The 14,082-nt window shown below is 38.1% G+C and overlaps 1 protein-coding gene across 1 annotated transcript in view; it reads right to left on the bottom strand.

The window, feature by feature from the left end:
- Efhc2 (EF-hand domain (C-terminal) containing 2) overlaps positions 1–14,082 on the bottom strand; it is a 164,266-nt gene that overhangs the window by 91,962 nt on the left and 58,222 nt on the right. Inside the window, exon 3 of the mRNA XM_013030843.1 lies at positions 9,815–9,965. Coding sequence (XP_012886297.1) covers positions 9,815–9,965 — 151 coding nt within the window. The remainder of the gene's footprint in view (positions 1–9,814; positions 9,966–14,082) is intronic.

The following is a 14,082-nucleotide window of genomic DNA, read 5'->3' as shown; positions in this document are numbered from 1 at the left end:
GGAAAACAGATTGATGGTCCTATCCTTTCAAAACAGACTGTTTCTATTCTAAGGGCAAATTTCAAAATGGCCATTTGCCACCTGCGGCAATCCAACCTATTCTTCAGAACCTGCATCGCAGCCCACCACACACTTCTTTAACTTGACCTCACATTTTTCTCACTTGAGTTTTCAGAAAAAGCCAAGGAAGTTCAAAAGAGTCTTGACCATCCACAGTTGGAAATTTAACATGGTTGGCAGATTTGACACTAAACAAGAAAATTTTGTTCACAAGAAATCTAACATCACAATTTTGTGTTATACAGATAACCAATTTAGGCCATTTGGATTGTGTACTTGCACATGAGCATGTCCAGTCATATATTCCTGGGATCTGTTTAACTGTGTCCTCTAGGAATTACAATTTCAATTTATTGGGATTTGTGCATTTATAGTCTTTCAAGATAAATAACAAGAACTATACTAGGAGTTTCTTCTAGAATATCAAAGAAATGGGCAGGATGCCTTGTCATTGGCCTACACTTGAAGAGCAGCAAAAGTCATCAAGGTAGATAATGTTACAAACTGGAAAAAAATCAACAAAATCACCTTTAAATTTTCAGATGTTTGTCTTCTTAAATGTCCTATAAGTCAACTGGAACATGTGTCCAGGCATTAGGTACCTGCTTTTCAGCTTATACCCCTCTTCTTTTATACCTTTCTTCCTTTTTCAAAGCTTGCTATCTGACTACACTGTGCAGGCTTTTAGCATGTCCCTATTGTTGAGATCAAAATAGCCTTATATCCATTTCTGTTTAATGTGTTTTCATGTCATTCAGATGGGAATTGCCTTCGATTTTTCTTATACTACTAAAATTAAGTTTTTACTAATTCACTTTCCAGAATTAAGAACCCAAAATTTACCTCTACCTTAGTTGTAAGTATGTTTATTTCATCTTACTAACACTAAGGTACATCCAAGATTAGAAGCAGGTATTTATTTTTTAATAAATATTTTATTGTAAAGATAACTATGCAGAGGGGTTACAGTTATATGAGTAAAGTAATGAGTACATTTCCTATCAAGTATTGTTACCCCCTCCTGTTTTTTCCCTACAATCCCTTTCCTCTCCACCTCCACAACTACTCCCTCCCTCCCCCCACCCAAGTTGTAGAGTTTGTTTTCAGCACAGTGTCTTGTACATCTCATTGTTATAATGGGTCAACCTGTATCCTTGTTTCAGCATTTTGTTATTTCCCTTGCCTTCCTCAAATTATAAAAATGTATATACAAGATGCAGGGCACCACAATCAAATACAGTAAAAACAGGGGTTATACCATGGGGAAAGAACATACAAAAGAAACACAAAAATCACATAGTACATTATAAGTACATTAAAAACAACAGCAACAGAGATAAAACCTTGTGTCCTTATCTTGCTTAGCATCATCTTATATGGTCATATGCACATAGCTTTTGTCCTTTTCTGCTTGTCTGGTAAGATTATCAAAGACGTGTACTAGTTATTGCAAATAAGAAAAAACATGGGACCTATGTTTCTTTGGGTCTGGTTTACTTCACTTAATATAATTTTTTCCAAGTCTTTCCACTTCCTAACAAATGGGGTGGTGTCATTCTTTCTGTGGAGGCATAGAATTCCATTTGTATATATAGAGAGAGGAAGGTATTTCTTAGGCAAATGAATATAAAAATAGAATTACTACTTGTCATTGTGTCTGCTAAATTTTTATTCTAAAAATACTAAGAGCCTTACTGGTGATCAGATATAAGAGCAATTTTTCTTCCCCTTGTGTTTCTATATTAATCCTCTACTAAAATAATCCTTCCAGTTTCACTGATACTTTTCAGAAATGTCACTTTGGAGTACAGGTTTCAGAAGAATAACTCTTTTGTGCTAATCCTAGGGCTTGAACTCAGGGCCTAGGCACTATCCTTGGGCTTGTTTGCTCAAGGGTAGCATTCTGTCTTTGGAGATGCAGCTCCACTTCCAGCTTTTATGGTTGTTAATTGGAGATGACAGTCTCATGGTCTTTCCTGCCAAGGCTAACTTCAACTGAGATACCCAGATCTCAGCCTCCTGAATAGCTAGGATTACAGGCATGAGCCACCAGCAACCAGCAAGAGTAACTTTTAATACAGATATTCTGGACTCTGTCTTGAAACAAGTAAACATTTAAGTACTGTATCTCTATCCAGGTGTTAGTGGCTTATACCAATAATTGTAGCTTCTCATGAAGCTAAGATCCAGAAGATTGCAACTCAAAGCTAGCTCAGGCTGTGAGACTGTACTCTCTAAAATAATCAAAAGTGGGTCTGGAGGTGAGGCTGAAGTTGTAGACCACCAGCTAAGTAAACAAGCTAAGCAAGTTTGAGACCCTGAGTTCAAACTGCAATACTGCAAAAAAAAAATTCTGATCATAATAAAAAAAATCAACACATGTGCACCTTAAGCACTGAATGAGTACCAATAGCTTGAGAGGTGTCCTAACATCCTCTTATATTACCACCTTCTCTAGTTTTCTTTATATATACTTATGTGCTCTCATAAATACCTCTAAACTCCAACTTGCAAGTAACCCCCAACCCACCACTTTCTGATCTTTTTTATTTGATGTTGTTCTTTTCAATTGATCTCCCTTCTTGTCCATCTTTATTCATGGAAACATGTAATGCACCACTTAAATGCCATCTTCTGTAGTGGACACTGACTTTTCTTCCTCTGATTCCCCAAGTACCTGATGCCTGCATTGTATTACAGGCATTGTGTACCACCTGCTCTTACCCTCCCTTACTTCTTCCCTTCATTCTCTCACAATATTTATTTAACAGCAGCCACTATGTGCCAACTCCCTATCTTCACAGGCTAGTGACTTCCTTCCACTTTTAAATTCTGTGCTATTCCATTCAGTTACATGTTCTACCCAAATGTCTACCCTCTAGACGTCAGATTTATTAAACTGAAATAAAGGATACCCAGTTAAATTTGAGTCCCAGAAAGACAAAAAGTTTTCACTATAAACATGCAATATTTGGTATATGGTTATACTAAAACTTCTTTGTTGCTCATATGAAATTCAAATGTAATTGTTAATCTAATATTTTATTTAGCAACTCTACTGCTACCCTTCTTCTACCTAATGGCATATAATATTTAATATAGTTTGTGACCAATATGAATGAATGATATGAAAATGACTAATGTGTATTTGTGATTAAATTTGTTTCACTCAGGTAAGTTAGACTACTATTTAAAAGTGTGAAAAATATTTCCTAATTAAGTGGCCAAAACAAACATCAATGTTATGGAAAGAGATGAAAGCAAGCCTTCAATTGTGATGTTGACTTAATGGCACAAAACACACACAAATATGACAAAAAGAACTTGCAAATATTAAAAATCTGTTATTCTGATTAGAAGCTACATGTAATTCAAAGCCTATTTTGACACCACGCAAATGGATGCCTCTTTTGTTTCTGGTTTATTACAAACTCCTACAACTGGAAAAAAAACCACTACATGATACTAGAAACAACTAAAAATGGTGTGGCAAGTTTCTTTCAATTCACCTGATTTCTTGATTGGTCAGGTCTACAAGTAATAAGTATATCTGGTATCTTAGTTTCTTGGGAAACTAAGCCCTATGAAGTGACAGGAACACTATCAATGTGTAGTACCTAAATTTGACCCATTGCCTCTTCTTCAGGGCTCATGGACACATGGAAGGCAGGCCCTAGCCAATGAAGACACAAGTGAAAAAGTAATGCTATGTACCCCATCCACTGAGGTCTGAATCATTGCTTATTGAGTTCATTTCCTTACTCCTCTCTCTAATCACTTAATTTAGGAAACTATGCACTGTCCAAACAGACTTTCTTCAACAAGAATCATCATACTAAATATTTCAAGAGAGACTGGTTTCTTTCTAAACAAAGTTTGGTGACGGAGTGTTTTTCCATGTCTTCTTTCAACAGGATTTGCTACAGCCCTCTAGGTTTTTTTCACTCTGTTGACAAACTCAATGTCATTACAAAATGTGATTACTACACATTGTGTTCAGAATCTTTGGTCTGTACCTCCATATGGAGAAATATCTTGGCCACAGTAAGCCAATCAGAAATTCTGAAATTTTCCAAAGAGATTTTAAGTCTTTACTCAAGTTCTTTCTTTTTCTCTGAGTCTTTATGAATAGTACAACTTCCTCCTTATCTAAAAATGATTTTTTAATTGTCAAAATACTGTACAAAGGGGTTACAATTACATGAGCAAGATAATGAGTACATTTCTTATCAAATATTGTAGCCTCCTCCTTTGTTTCCACTTTTCAAGTGCAACATTAAGACAATTTTGAATTTGCCTTTGGAAGCTGTCTTTGTGAGATTTGAAGTCAAGAGGCTGAGAAAATTAAAGTCTTACTAAGAACCATTACAAGATCCTCCTAGAAGTTGTGGTTTGTACTTTTCCCTAGATAATTTAATGAAATAAAGATGCACAGGACATGGGTGCCACAAAAAAAAAACATGAGCCTTCACTTTAAAAAGTAACAAAAATAAAAATATGATCCAAGTCATTAATGCAGGCTTAGAATGGCTTGTGAATTTTATCATTTTGGTGTCATGGTGGGAAAAATAACAACAAAATAAGCAAGAAATGCTTAGGGAAAATCATAGCAAGGTATTTAAGTTAAAACCTATAAGGAAATATATTTTACAGGCTGGAGAGTAGCTCAACTGGTAGAGTACATGTCTAGTAAGCATAAAAGCATGAGTTCAATTGCCAGTACCAAGAAAAATAATTCTAAAGCAGTCACTCACCTAATCAAATACACTTAGTAAAACAGATGTTTACATAAATGAAAGTTGTAAATTTTCTGTTATTAAATAGTTCTTTAATTTTAACACATTCTTACCAATTTTTAAAAAATTGTCTCATTTATGCTAAAATGAGTTCCAAGAGCTTGGAACTCATTGTGACATATCATTATGGATGTATGAGACTAAATAAATAGCTTGTAGGGCACATGGGCAGCAAAGATGGCGCCGAGAGGGAGTTGAGTGGGCAGAGCCCGAGTTGTTTATGTTAAAATTTGACATCAGTGCGTGAACAGCTCAAGGACAGCAGGGAAAGGATAGAAAGCTTAGGCGAATGATAGGGTGACCTCTACAGTGATTACAGTGATTGGCTGGTTCCTTTTCCTCCCCTTCTTTGCCACGCGGTTTTTTGCTTTAAAAAGTGCTTGCTGTTGGGGCTGAGAAGGTGGTTCAGTGGTAGAGCGCTTACCTTGCATGCATGAGGCCCTGGGTTTGCTTCCTCAGCACCACATAAGCAAAAAGAAAAAAAGCCGGACCGAGGTGGCACTGTGGCTCAAGTGGTAGAGTGTTAGCCTTGAGCTGAAGAGCTGAGGGATAGCGCCCAGGCCAAGAGTTCAGGCCCCACGACAGGACCACAAAAAAAAAAGTGCTTGCTGTGTGGTAATAAATGAGTTCTTGTTTGACTTGACTCCCCACTCTGTCTGACTTTCTCTGAGGCTAAGGGAGGCTGGGGAACGGACGGGTGGGGGTAGGGGGAGCCCACTTACCTTTCCTCGGACCCTGACCATCTGGACCAAGACCCAACAATAGCTAATGAGCAAAAACTATTCAACATAGAAAGAAATCATAATAACAATAAAAATAGTCAAGTAGGATATGTTTGTTAAGCATAGAAGGAAAGGAATGGAAGAACCAAAAGATAGCTAATTTTCAGTACACATTAAACATACATGAGACACCTGTGCCTTAAATATTCATGATACACTAAAATACCTAAATATTCATTAGTACTCAATATTCATGAGGCCTTAATTCAGCCACTCATTCATTGGCAACACCCACTCTGGCCCCATGTACCCTCTGTTCAAGAAACACAAACAAACCCATTATTATTCAGCAGGGTTACTGGTGAGCTATAGCTGTAGCCAAGCATACTCAATCCCGCATGTTGCCAACTGAGCAAGTTTGTGTTCTTGGTCCTGGGCTTTCTGTCTTCTCCTTGCTTGATCCTTTATTCTGTTCTCCAAACCATACTATTCACAAGCAAGACTGCTGAAGAAGAGAAAGAAAACAATTGCCTACCACAGAATTCAAGCAGAGTCAACCCTGAACTGAACTTGCTGACTGTAAACCTACCCTGTCTATTTTCCCTTACTTTTTCACTGTGCTTTTCAGACTGTTTATATTTTTTATTTTGTTCTTCAGTACTGGAAACAGAACATATATCAAGCAAGCGCTCTTCCAATGAATTACCTTCTGATCCTTCACTATACATTTTGAATTATATTAATCTATCATGTGATTCAGACATTTTAATTTGGCCCTTGAACCATCTGTTCTGTGGCCTCTGGGAGAGCCTTATGTATGCTTCTGATAGGCTACCACTGCTTCCAGTTAATATTCCACAGTTGCTGTGTAAAGAACAGATTCTGGGAGGAGTCAAACTTGAGACAGGGAGATAACAGTAGACAGCTATGTCTAGTATCCCACTAAGTCAAAAGATGAGAGTAAGGCCTGTAACCAGTGGCAGAGTGCTCTAGTAGCATGTATGAGGTCTTGAGTTTGATCCCAGCACCACAAACACACAGACACACACACACACACACACACACACACACACACACACACGCATCATTATGGGGCCTATGTCTGTAATCTCAGAGGATTACCTCCTACAAAGTTAGGAAGATCACAGTCTGAAGCCAGCCTTTACACAAAAGTGTAAGATCCTATCTAAAAACAAACTAAAGCAATAGGGTAGGAGGCATAGCTCAAGTGGTAGAGTGCTTACTTAGTAGACAGGAGATTTTGAGTTAAATAAATAAGAACAGTTTAGTTGTGGGTCAAAAAGACATGGAACCCTCTCTAATATCCAGCCCTTCATACAAGCTCCAAGCCCAGACCCCAAGGTCTGTGCCCCTCACTGGCAATAAAGAGTTCTAGCGTTTTAAAAAAGAATCATGGGATGGATTCAGGATATGTTTTCTTAAGAGAATAAAAAAGGATGGCATTCAATTATGAGCAATTGTGAAAAGCAAAAAGGACAGGACTTTTGTCAGAGAAGGCAATTTCTAAGTCTGAGATATTGAAGATAGAATACAATACTCCAAAACACAAAGAAAGACATTACATCCAAAAATTATGGGTCTTTGAGCAACAAAAGACCCCAGAAATGCATTTATGTAAATCACCAAAAAACCCACTGAAGTCTTCTCCTATATCTATACCAATGGAGAAACAAACATATGACTTCCCACTCCTCCACTCAAGGCCAACATTCCTGTAAGTCCATCTTATGTCAGCCACTACAACTTCTGGTAGATCCCTGATACAAATTTCTACTTTTTACTGACCTGAACTCTGAGGCCTGGATGTCATCCTTGAGAATAAAAAAAAAAAACAAATAAGACATTTCCTTACTTATCTAAAGGCGTTTATCAGGCACACTTGAGTCTTTTCATTACAAACAAATATCATTTTCCATTATTCTATCTTACACATAACAATTTGTAATCTTTTTAACATTGTGTTTGCTGTCTCGTGAAGGTATTGAAAACTTGATATCACCCCAAAGGAAGGACCCACAACACAAAGAGAAGAAATAAGTCATCTCTTTTAATATCTTCTATAGTCTAATGCAATGTAGGATTAGTTTCCCTGGTGGCCATGTCACAGAGTTAAGACTTATCTGTGACTAAAATGGATTGCAAATAAAGATAGACTGTCATGTGTGAAGTGAAGGAACAAGAACTCTCTGTTGAGCTGTTCATTTTTATTGACAACTTGATTGAGAAGGGCCTAAGATATTATTAGTAAAACACACATCTGGATATATCTATGAGGATATTTCAAGAGACAATTACATCATTAGGCCTCTGACATATGACTATCTTAATCCACTGATGGATTCAAAATGTGAAGACTATGGTGGTAGAACTGTAGAAGGTGGGGCAGACTGGGTAAAGTCATTAGGGATATGTTCTTGTCCTACTGTAGCTACTTCCAGGTATTATTTTCTGCTTCTTATTTGCCATTATCTGTACTACTCTACTCTGTCACACTCTTCTTCTTCTTTTTTTTTTTGTAGGTCATGGGGCTTGAACTCTGGGCCTGAGCGCTGTCCCTCAGCTCTTCAGCTCAAGGCTAGCGCACTACCACTTAAGCTACAGCACCACTTCCGGTTTTCTGGTGGTTTATTGGAAATAAGATTTTCACAGACTTTCCTGCCCAGGCTGGCTTTGAAATTCGATCCTCAGATCTCAGCCTCCTGAGTAGCTAGGATTACAAGTGTGAGCCACTGGCGCCCAGCTGTCACACTCTTCTTGAAAAAAGACTGAAACCTCTGAAATTGTGAACCAAAATAAACCTTCCATGCTTTAAATTGTTTCTACCAGGTATTAGGTGACAATAACAATAAAACTAATATAGGCTATAAGTTTTTTATTACCATAAATGATATTAGTTAACATTATGAGGATGAGGAAGGGATGATTGAAATAAATATTAGCAAATTTAAGAAAGAGACAATATCAATCTGGAAGTGGCAGTGGAGAACAACTGTCTCTTCTCAGAAGAGATGAGGCATTAGGAAGCAATGCACTCATGGCAAAGAGAGCAAACAATTTGGGAACAAAGTCAAGGACAAAGGAAAGTTTGCTTATATTAGAGCAGCACTTGAAAGAAAATACACATAAAGAGAATGGGCCAATGCTGAGGTATGAGGGGTGGAAGGCTGATAAGTCCCTGCTATTAAGTACTTGTTAACAATATACATATACATATACATATATATATATATATATATATATATTCACCACTGCCAAATATCTAACTATTTAGCATGGTTTTTTTTTTAAGCTGAAGAAAAGTCAGGCTATGGTGTCTCACACTTGTAATCCTAGCTACACAGGAGGATGAAAGAAACCATTCAAGAAACCCTTTCCCAATAAAGAGCTGGGTACAGTGGTGAGCACCTGTTTTCCTACCTAGCAGGAAGCCTAACATAGGTGGATTATGCCCAGGTATGTATGTGGACAGGAAACAAAAGCCTATCTCAAAAAATAAAGAGTAAAAAGTCAGGGCTGGAGGCATGACTCAGCAGTAAGGGGACCTGCTTAGTCAACAGTGAGGCCCTGAACTCACACTTCAATATTGCCAGATTATAATTAATAATAAACAGCTGGGCACTGGTGGCTTATGCTTGTAATCTCAGCTACTCAGGAAGCTGATATCTGAGGATCAAAGTTTGAAGAAAGCCTATGCAGAAAAGTCTGTGAGTCTCACATTTCCAATTAATCAGCAAAGAGCCAAAAGTATGGTTCAAATGGTAGAGTCCCTTGGGCAAAAAACCCAGGCAAGAGTGCCAAGCTCTGTGTCCAAGCCCCAGTACTAACATTGCCAGGCACCTGTAATACTAGCTACTCAGGAGACTGAGATCTGAAGATTGCAGTTCAAAGCCAGACTGAGCAGGAAAGTCCATGAGGCACTTATTTCCTGGGACAGTGCTCAGGCCATGAATTCAAGTTCCAGGACCAGCAAAGAACAAACAAAAAACCTAATAAAAATAAAAATAAATGTGGGGGGATGGAGGGGAAAGAAAAGTGGTAGAAAAATGGGGGGGTAACAAGTTCGACAAGAAATGTACTACTTATGTATGTAATTGTAACCCCTCTATTGACAATAAAATTAAATTTAAAAATAAAAATGAATATAATAATAAGTAATAAACAAATGGTTTAAAATGGTTTAAATGCAAGACTGATACTGCCAATTTAAAACTATACCTTGAAGCAGTCCACTATTTCGCAACTGTGGCTCATTTACTTCAATTGTGTCATCCTCAGGATAAAAGTAGATTTTATAGACTCTTATTCTATAGTCTTCTTGTCTTTTATCAGGTACTTCATCTTCCATATAGGCATCAAAACATAATACCTGTTGGAATCATAATTAGAAGCCATGAAAACATGCAGCAAATTTAAAACCCATAAATTGTTAACGTGTATACTTTTGGTGAGTGAAAAGAGTTGGAAGGATTTTTTTTTCCAAGAAGACTTTCTACACATCAAAAATGGAGAATGGAGATGTAATCATGGTTATACTACATGGAAATTTTTTCAACCTGCCATGATATTTTGGATCAAAACAAAGAAATTATATTCAGGAAATAAATCCATCACTTAGATCTAACAGAAAGTTAACTGCAGTCTATCTTTGGAATTTCACCATGAAATTTTAAATTCATGTGTTAGACACACAAAATAAATTTGCTCACACTGTGAAAACAAGTTTTATTACAATACTTAATATGTGTATGTGAAAACTGAACCAGGTAACTTGAAGGAATGAGTGAGGTTCTGATTTCAGATGGGAGACTTGGATGGAAGGGGTGACACTAAACAAAATGCATTGTACTCATAAATCGGTGCTGTACTCATAAAAAGGTGCTGGTGGCTCACGCCTATAATCCCAGCTACAAAGGATGCTGAGATCTGAGGATTGTGGTTCAAAGCCAGCACAGGCAAGAAGAACCTGGAGACTCTCTTTCAGTTTAGATGGGGTCTTGTGACCTTGTTGTTGCCTTGAATGGTCTGGAATCATAATCCTCCCCAATCTCAAACTCCTTACACATAGCTGAAATGACAGGTTAAAATGAGGGCTCTCAAACTTTGGGCCCATACTAGCTTTGAAATCTTTCAAAGCTAGTAATCTGATACTATAGATTTCCAATGCTTAGGTAGCTAAGCTTATAAGGATGAGCCACCAGTAATTAGACCTGGTTGGCACTGGTGATTTTTCAAGCTCCCAAAGTAATCATAAAACACAAACCAATGTTGAGAATTACTGCTAAAGAACATTTTCAGTACTGTACTTAAATTCAAAGAACCTAACTCAAAAACAAGCAAGCACTATTTAACAGACCCATTAATAGTCATAAGTCACCTACTAATTTTTTAAAGCAGCATTATTTTTACAGGTGCAAGGATAGATCCAAAGAAAGAGGCTTGAAAAAATGTGTAAAGAAGTCATAATGTTTCCTACCAAGTACATTTTAAAATGCAACATTTTCTTGTTAAGTTCCTTAACAAGATTACAAAACATGTGCTTTAAGACAACAGTCTTAAAGACATTATCATATTTAATTAAACTATGTGGCATCCCTATCAGGAACAAAACAACAATGCCACTACAAGTAATGTTATTTGTTTTTAGGAGTTCTGGACAACGTAAAAAATATGAAAAAAAAATACTAGTAAGCAAGAGACATAAACACAGAGAGAGACAAAATGATGACAGAGATAAAAATCTAAGCATAAAAAATTTAAATTTTAAAAACTAATGTGAAGCCGGATGCCAGTGGCTCATGCTTGTAATTGTAGCTTCTCAGCAGACTGAGATCTGAAGATCATGGATCAAAGCCAGCCCCGGCAGGAAAGTCTGTGAGACTTTTATCTCCAGTTAACTATTCAGAAAAAGCTAGAAGTGTCACTGTGGCTCAAGCGCTAGTGTGAACCTTGAGCAAAAAGAAGCTCAGAAACATTACCAAGGACCTGACTTCAAGCCCCATGAATGGCAAAAAAGTAAAAAATAAAATAAAATTTAAAGCTTGGGCTGGGAAGGTGGCTCAGTGATAGAGCACTTGCCTTGCATGCATGAGGCCCTGGGTTTGATTTCTTAGCACCACATACGCAGGAGAAAAAAGCTGGAAGTGGCACTGTGGCTCAAGTGGTAGAGAGCTAGCCTTGAGCTGAAGAGCTGAGAATCAGCACCCAGACACAGAGTTCAAGCCCACGAACGGACCAGAAAAAAAATTTAAAGCTTAATATAAATAAAAATTTTCAATATATCGAGATCACAATTTCACATTCTAGATCACATAGATCTTAAACAATTCTAGTTAGAAAATACAATGGGCATGAACGTATTTTCTCAAACAAGTAAAAATTACAAAATACAGTTTTAATTGAAACTATGACCCAAATGAAACACAAAATAATGGCTAAAAAATCTAGGAGTATTTCACTAAAAAGATTGGAAATATATTCTAGAGAGGCAGAGTAAAATAATATATTTCAAGTAATATTTTATTATGTTTTGGATGTACTTAATTCTGACAACCTGATTAAAAAATAAATAACATAGTCTATTACACAGTTGTAAAAATTAAATTATGGAAGTCTAGCATTCCCAGATTTTATAGCTAAATATAATGCATCAATTTTTCAAACGATGCAATACCAGAGTACCTGAGACATACTAGTAGGTAGGAAAGAAGATTATGAAAATAAAATGTACAAAAATTAACCACATACTGAAAAAAGAATAACAGAGCAATAAAAGAAAAAAAGGACTCACTTGGAAAAGATGGATGAATATCAACAAATTAAAATATCAGAAACATAATCAGCTTTAATATAACAAATCAATACCTTTTGGCCATCAGAGGGAAAAAGATAAGGAAAGCCTCAGATTGAGGGAAGAGTGACAAGTGGAGGACTAAGGGGTAGGGGCAGAGTGGCTGCATGGAAGCCATAAGTGGGGTAAGGCAGAGGAGGCAGGGGACAATGGCATGGTAGAAGTGCATGCAAGGCAGACAGCATGGAAGATATCATAGGGAAGGAGGACGGATTGTAAGAAGGGGCTAAGTGCGAGGGCAGTAGCATCATGGCTACATGGAAGAAAAGGGCATGGAAAGGAGAGGAGGGTTTCATGGCACCATGGAAGCATACGGTGGCACAGAAAACATTCAAGAAAATTTAAAATTTGGCTATTAATGAAAAATAGGGCAATATGACAAAATTGTATGACATTTTAAATTAATATCTAAGGATCGTAAAAGAGAAGAGAAAAGCTTAAACAAAAGTCAACAAAGCATTCAGTCTAATAGAGCACAGGGTAAATGGAAATTGAACATACAATAAAGGCCGATTTGGTTGTGTGTCCCCTGTCCCATGCGGCAGGACCCTAGGAGAAAAGGGAGGGTAACGCAGGACAAGGGGTCAAGAGTGGGCAGTAATAAGCAGGATGTGAGGGATGTACAAGCAAGGGAGGTTCTGGAATGAAAAGTCATTCAGAAAGGAGAGGGAAGGCGCGGGGGTCCCTTCAGACACCGGCGTATCCAGACGGCACAGAAAGTGGCACACAGGGCAGAAAGCCGATCCCCCGGTGACTAGGCAGGATAGGCGCCTGGCCCCTCAAGGGCTGGGGAGAATATGCCGCAATGAGAAACTATGCCGCACATTACCTGACTTGTGTAACTTTAACCCCTCTGTCCATCATCTTTACACTTACAAAGAAAAAATTTAAAAGTAAATATGCAACAGTAAGAAAACTACTTTAGCTTTGCATTAACGTTAAGTGACTAGAACAGAGGACACAAAATGGCTGTATTTCACCATGTTTTCAAAAGCGCATAGACTTTCAAATGCAGTGTTGAGTAAAAATGCAGCCTTTATGTTTGTACATTTTTTAGGAATCCGTAAGTATCAGTACAAAAAGCATGCAGATTAAAGGATTCAAGGCATGCCAATGTTGTAGATAAGGGGAGAGCAAGGCAATGGCCAGGGCGGCAGCCCCAGATGTAATCACGCACTCGACGCAGGTCTTAGACATAAAATGGTGGCCGCAATGACTGCGGCACACGAATGCCTAGCCAGGCTGAAGAATGACAAAGATGGAAGTGATTCAAGGGACAGCAGTGCGGAGGGGGCCTATGAAGAAAGTGGCCCGAAGGACCCGCTTTTCCAGCCTGGCGAGCGGGGAGTGGTGGGGGCTGAAGTGGCTGGTGTTCACGGTCTGATCCTCGTGGCTCCCTATGAACAAACAGCCAGACCCAGAAACAAACTGTGTGACATCCAAAGCACTTGGGGTGGTCCTTGGCATCTCAGAAATGCCTCATATCCCAAACGTCAATTTGTCTGTCAGAGTGCCGGTCCGGGGTCTGGAACTCGGGGCCTGGGCACTGTCCCTGAGCTTCTGTTTTTCTTTCCTGAGTTCGTTTTGGCTCAAGGCTGGTGCTGTACCATTTGCAGCACAGGTCCCCTCCCTGGGG

Source organism: Dipodomys ordii, unplaced genomic scaffold, assembly GCF_000151885.1.
Source record: "Dipodomys ordii isolate 6190 unplaced genomic scaffold, Dord_2.0 Scaffold134, whole genome shotgun sequence".
NCBI lineage: Eukaryota > Metazoa > Chordata > Mammalia > Rodentia > Heteromyidae > Dipodomys > Dipodomys ordii.
This window is presented reverse-complemented; position numbering and strand designations above follow the sequence as displayed.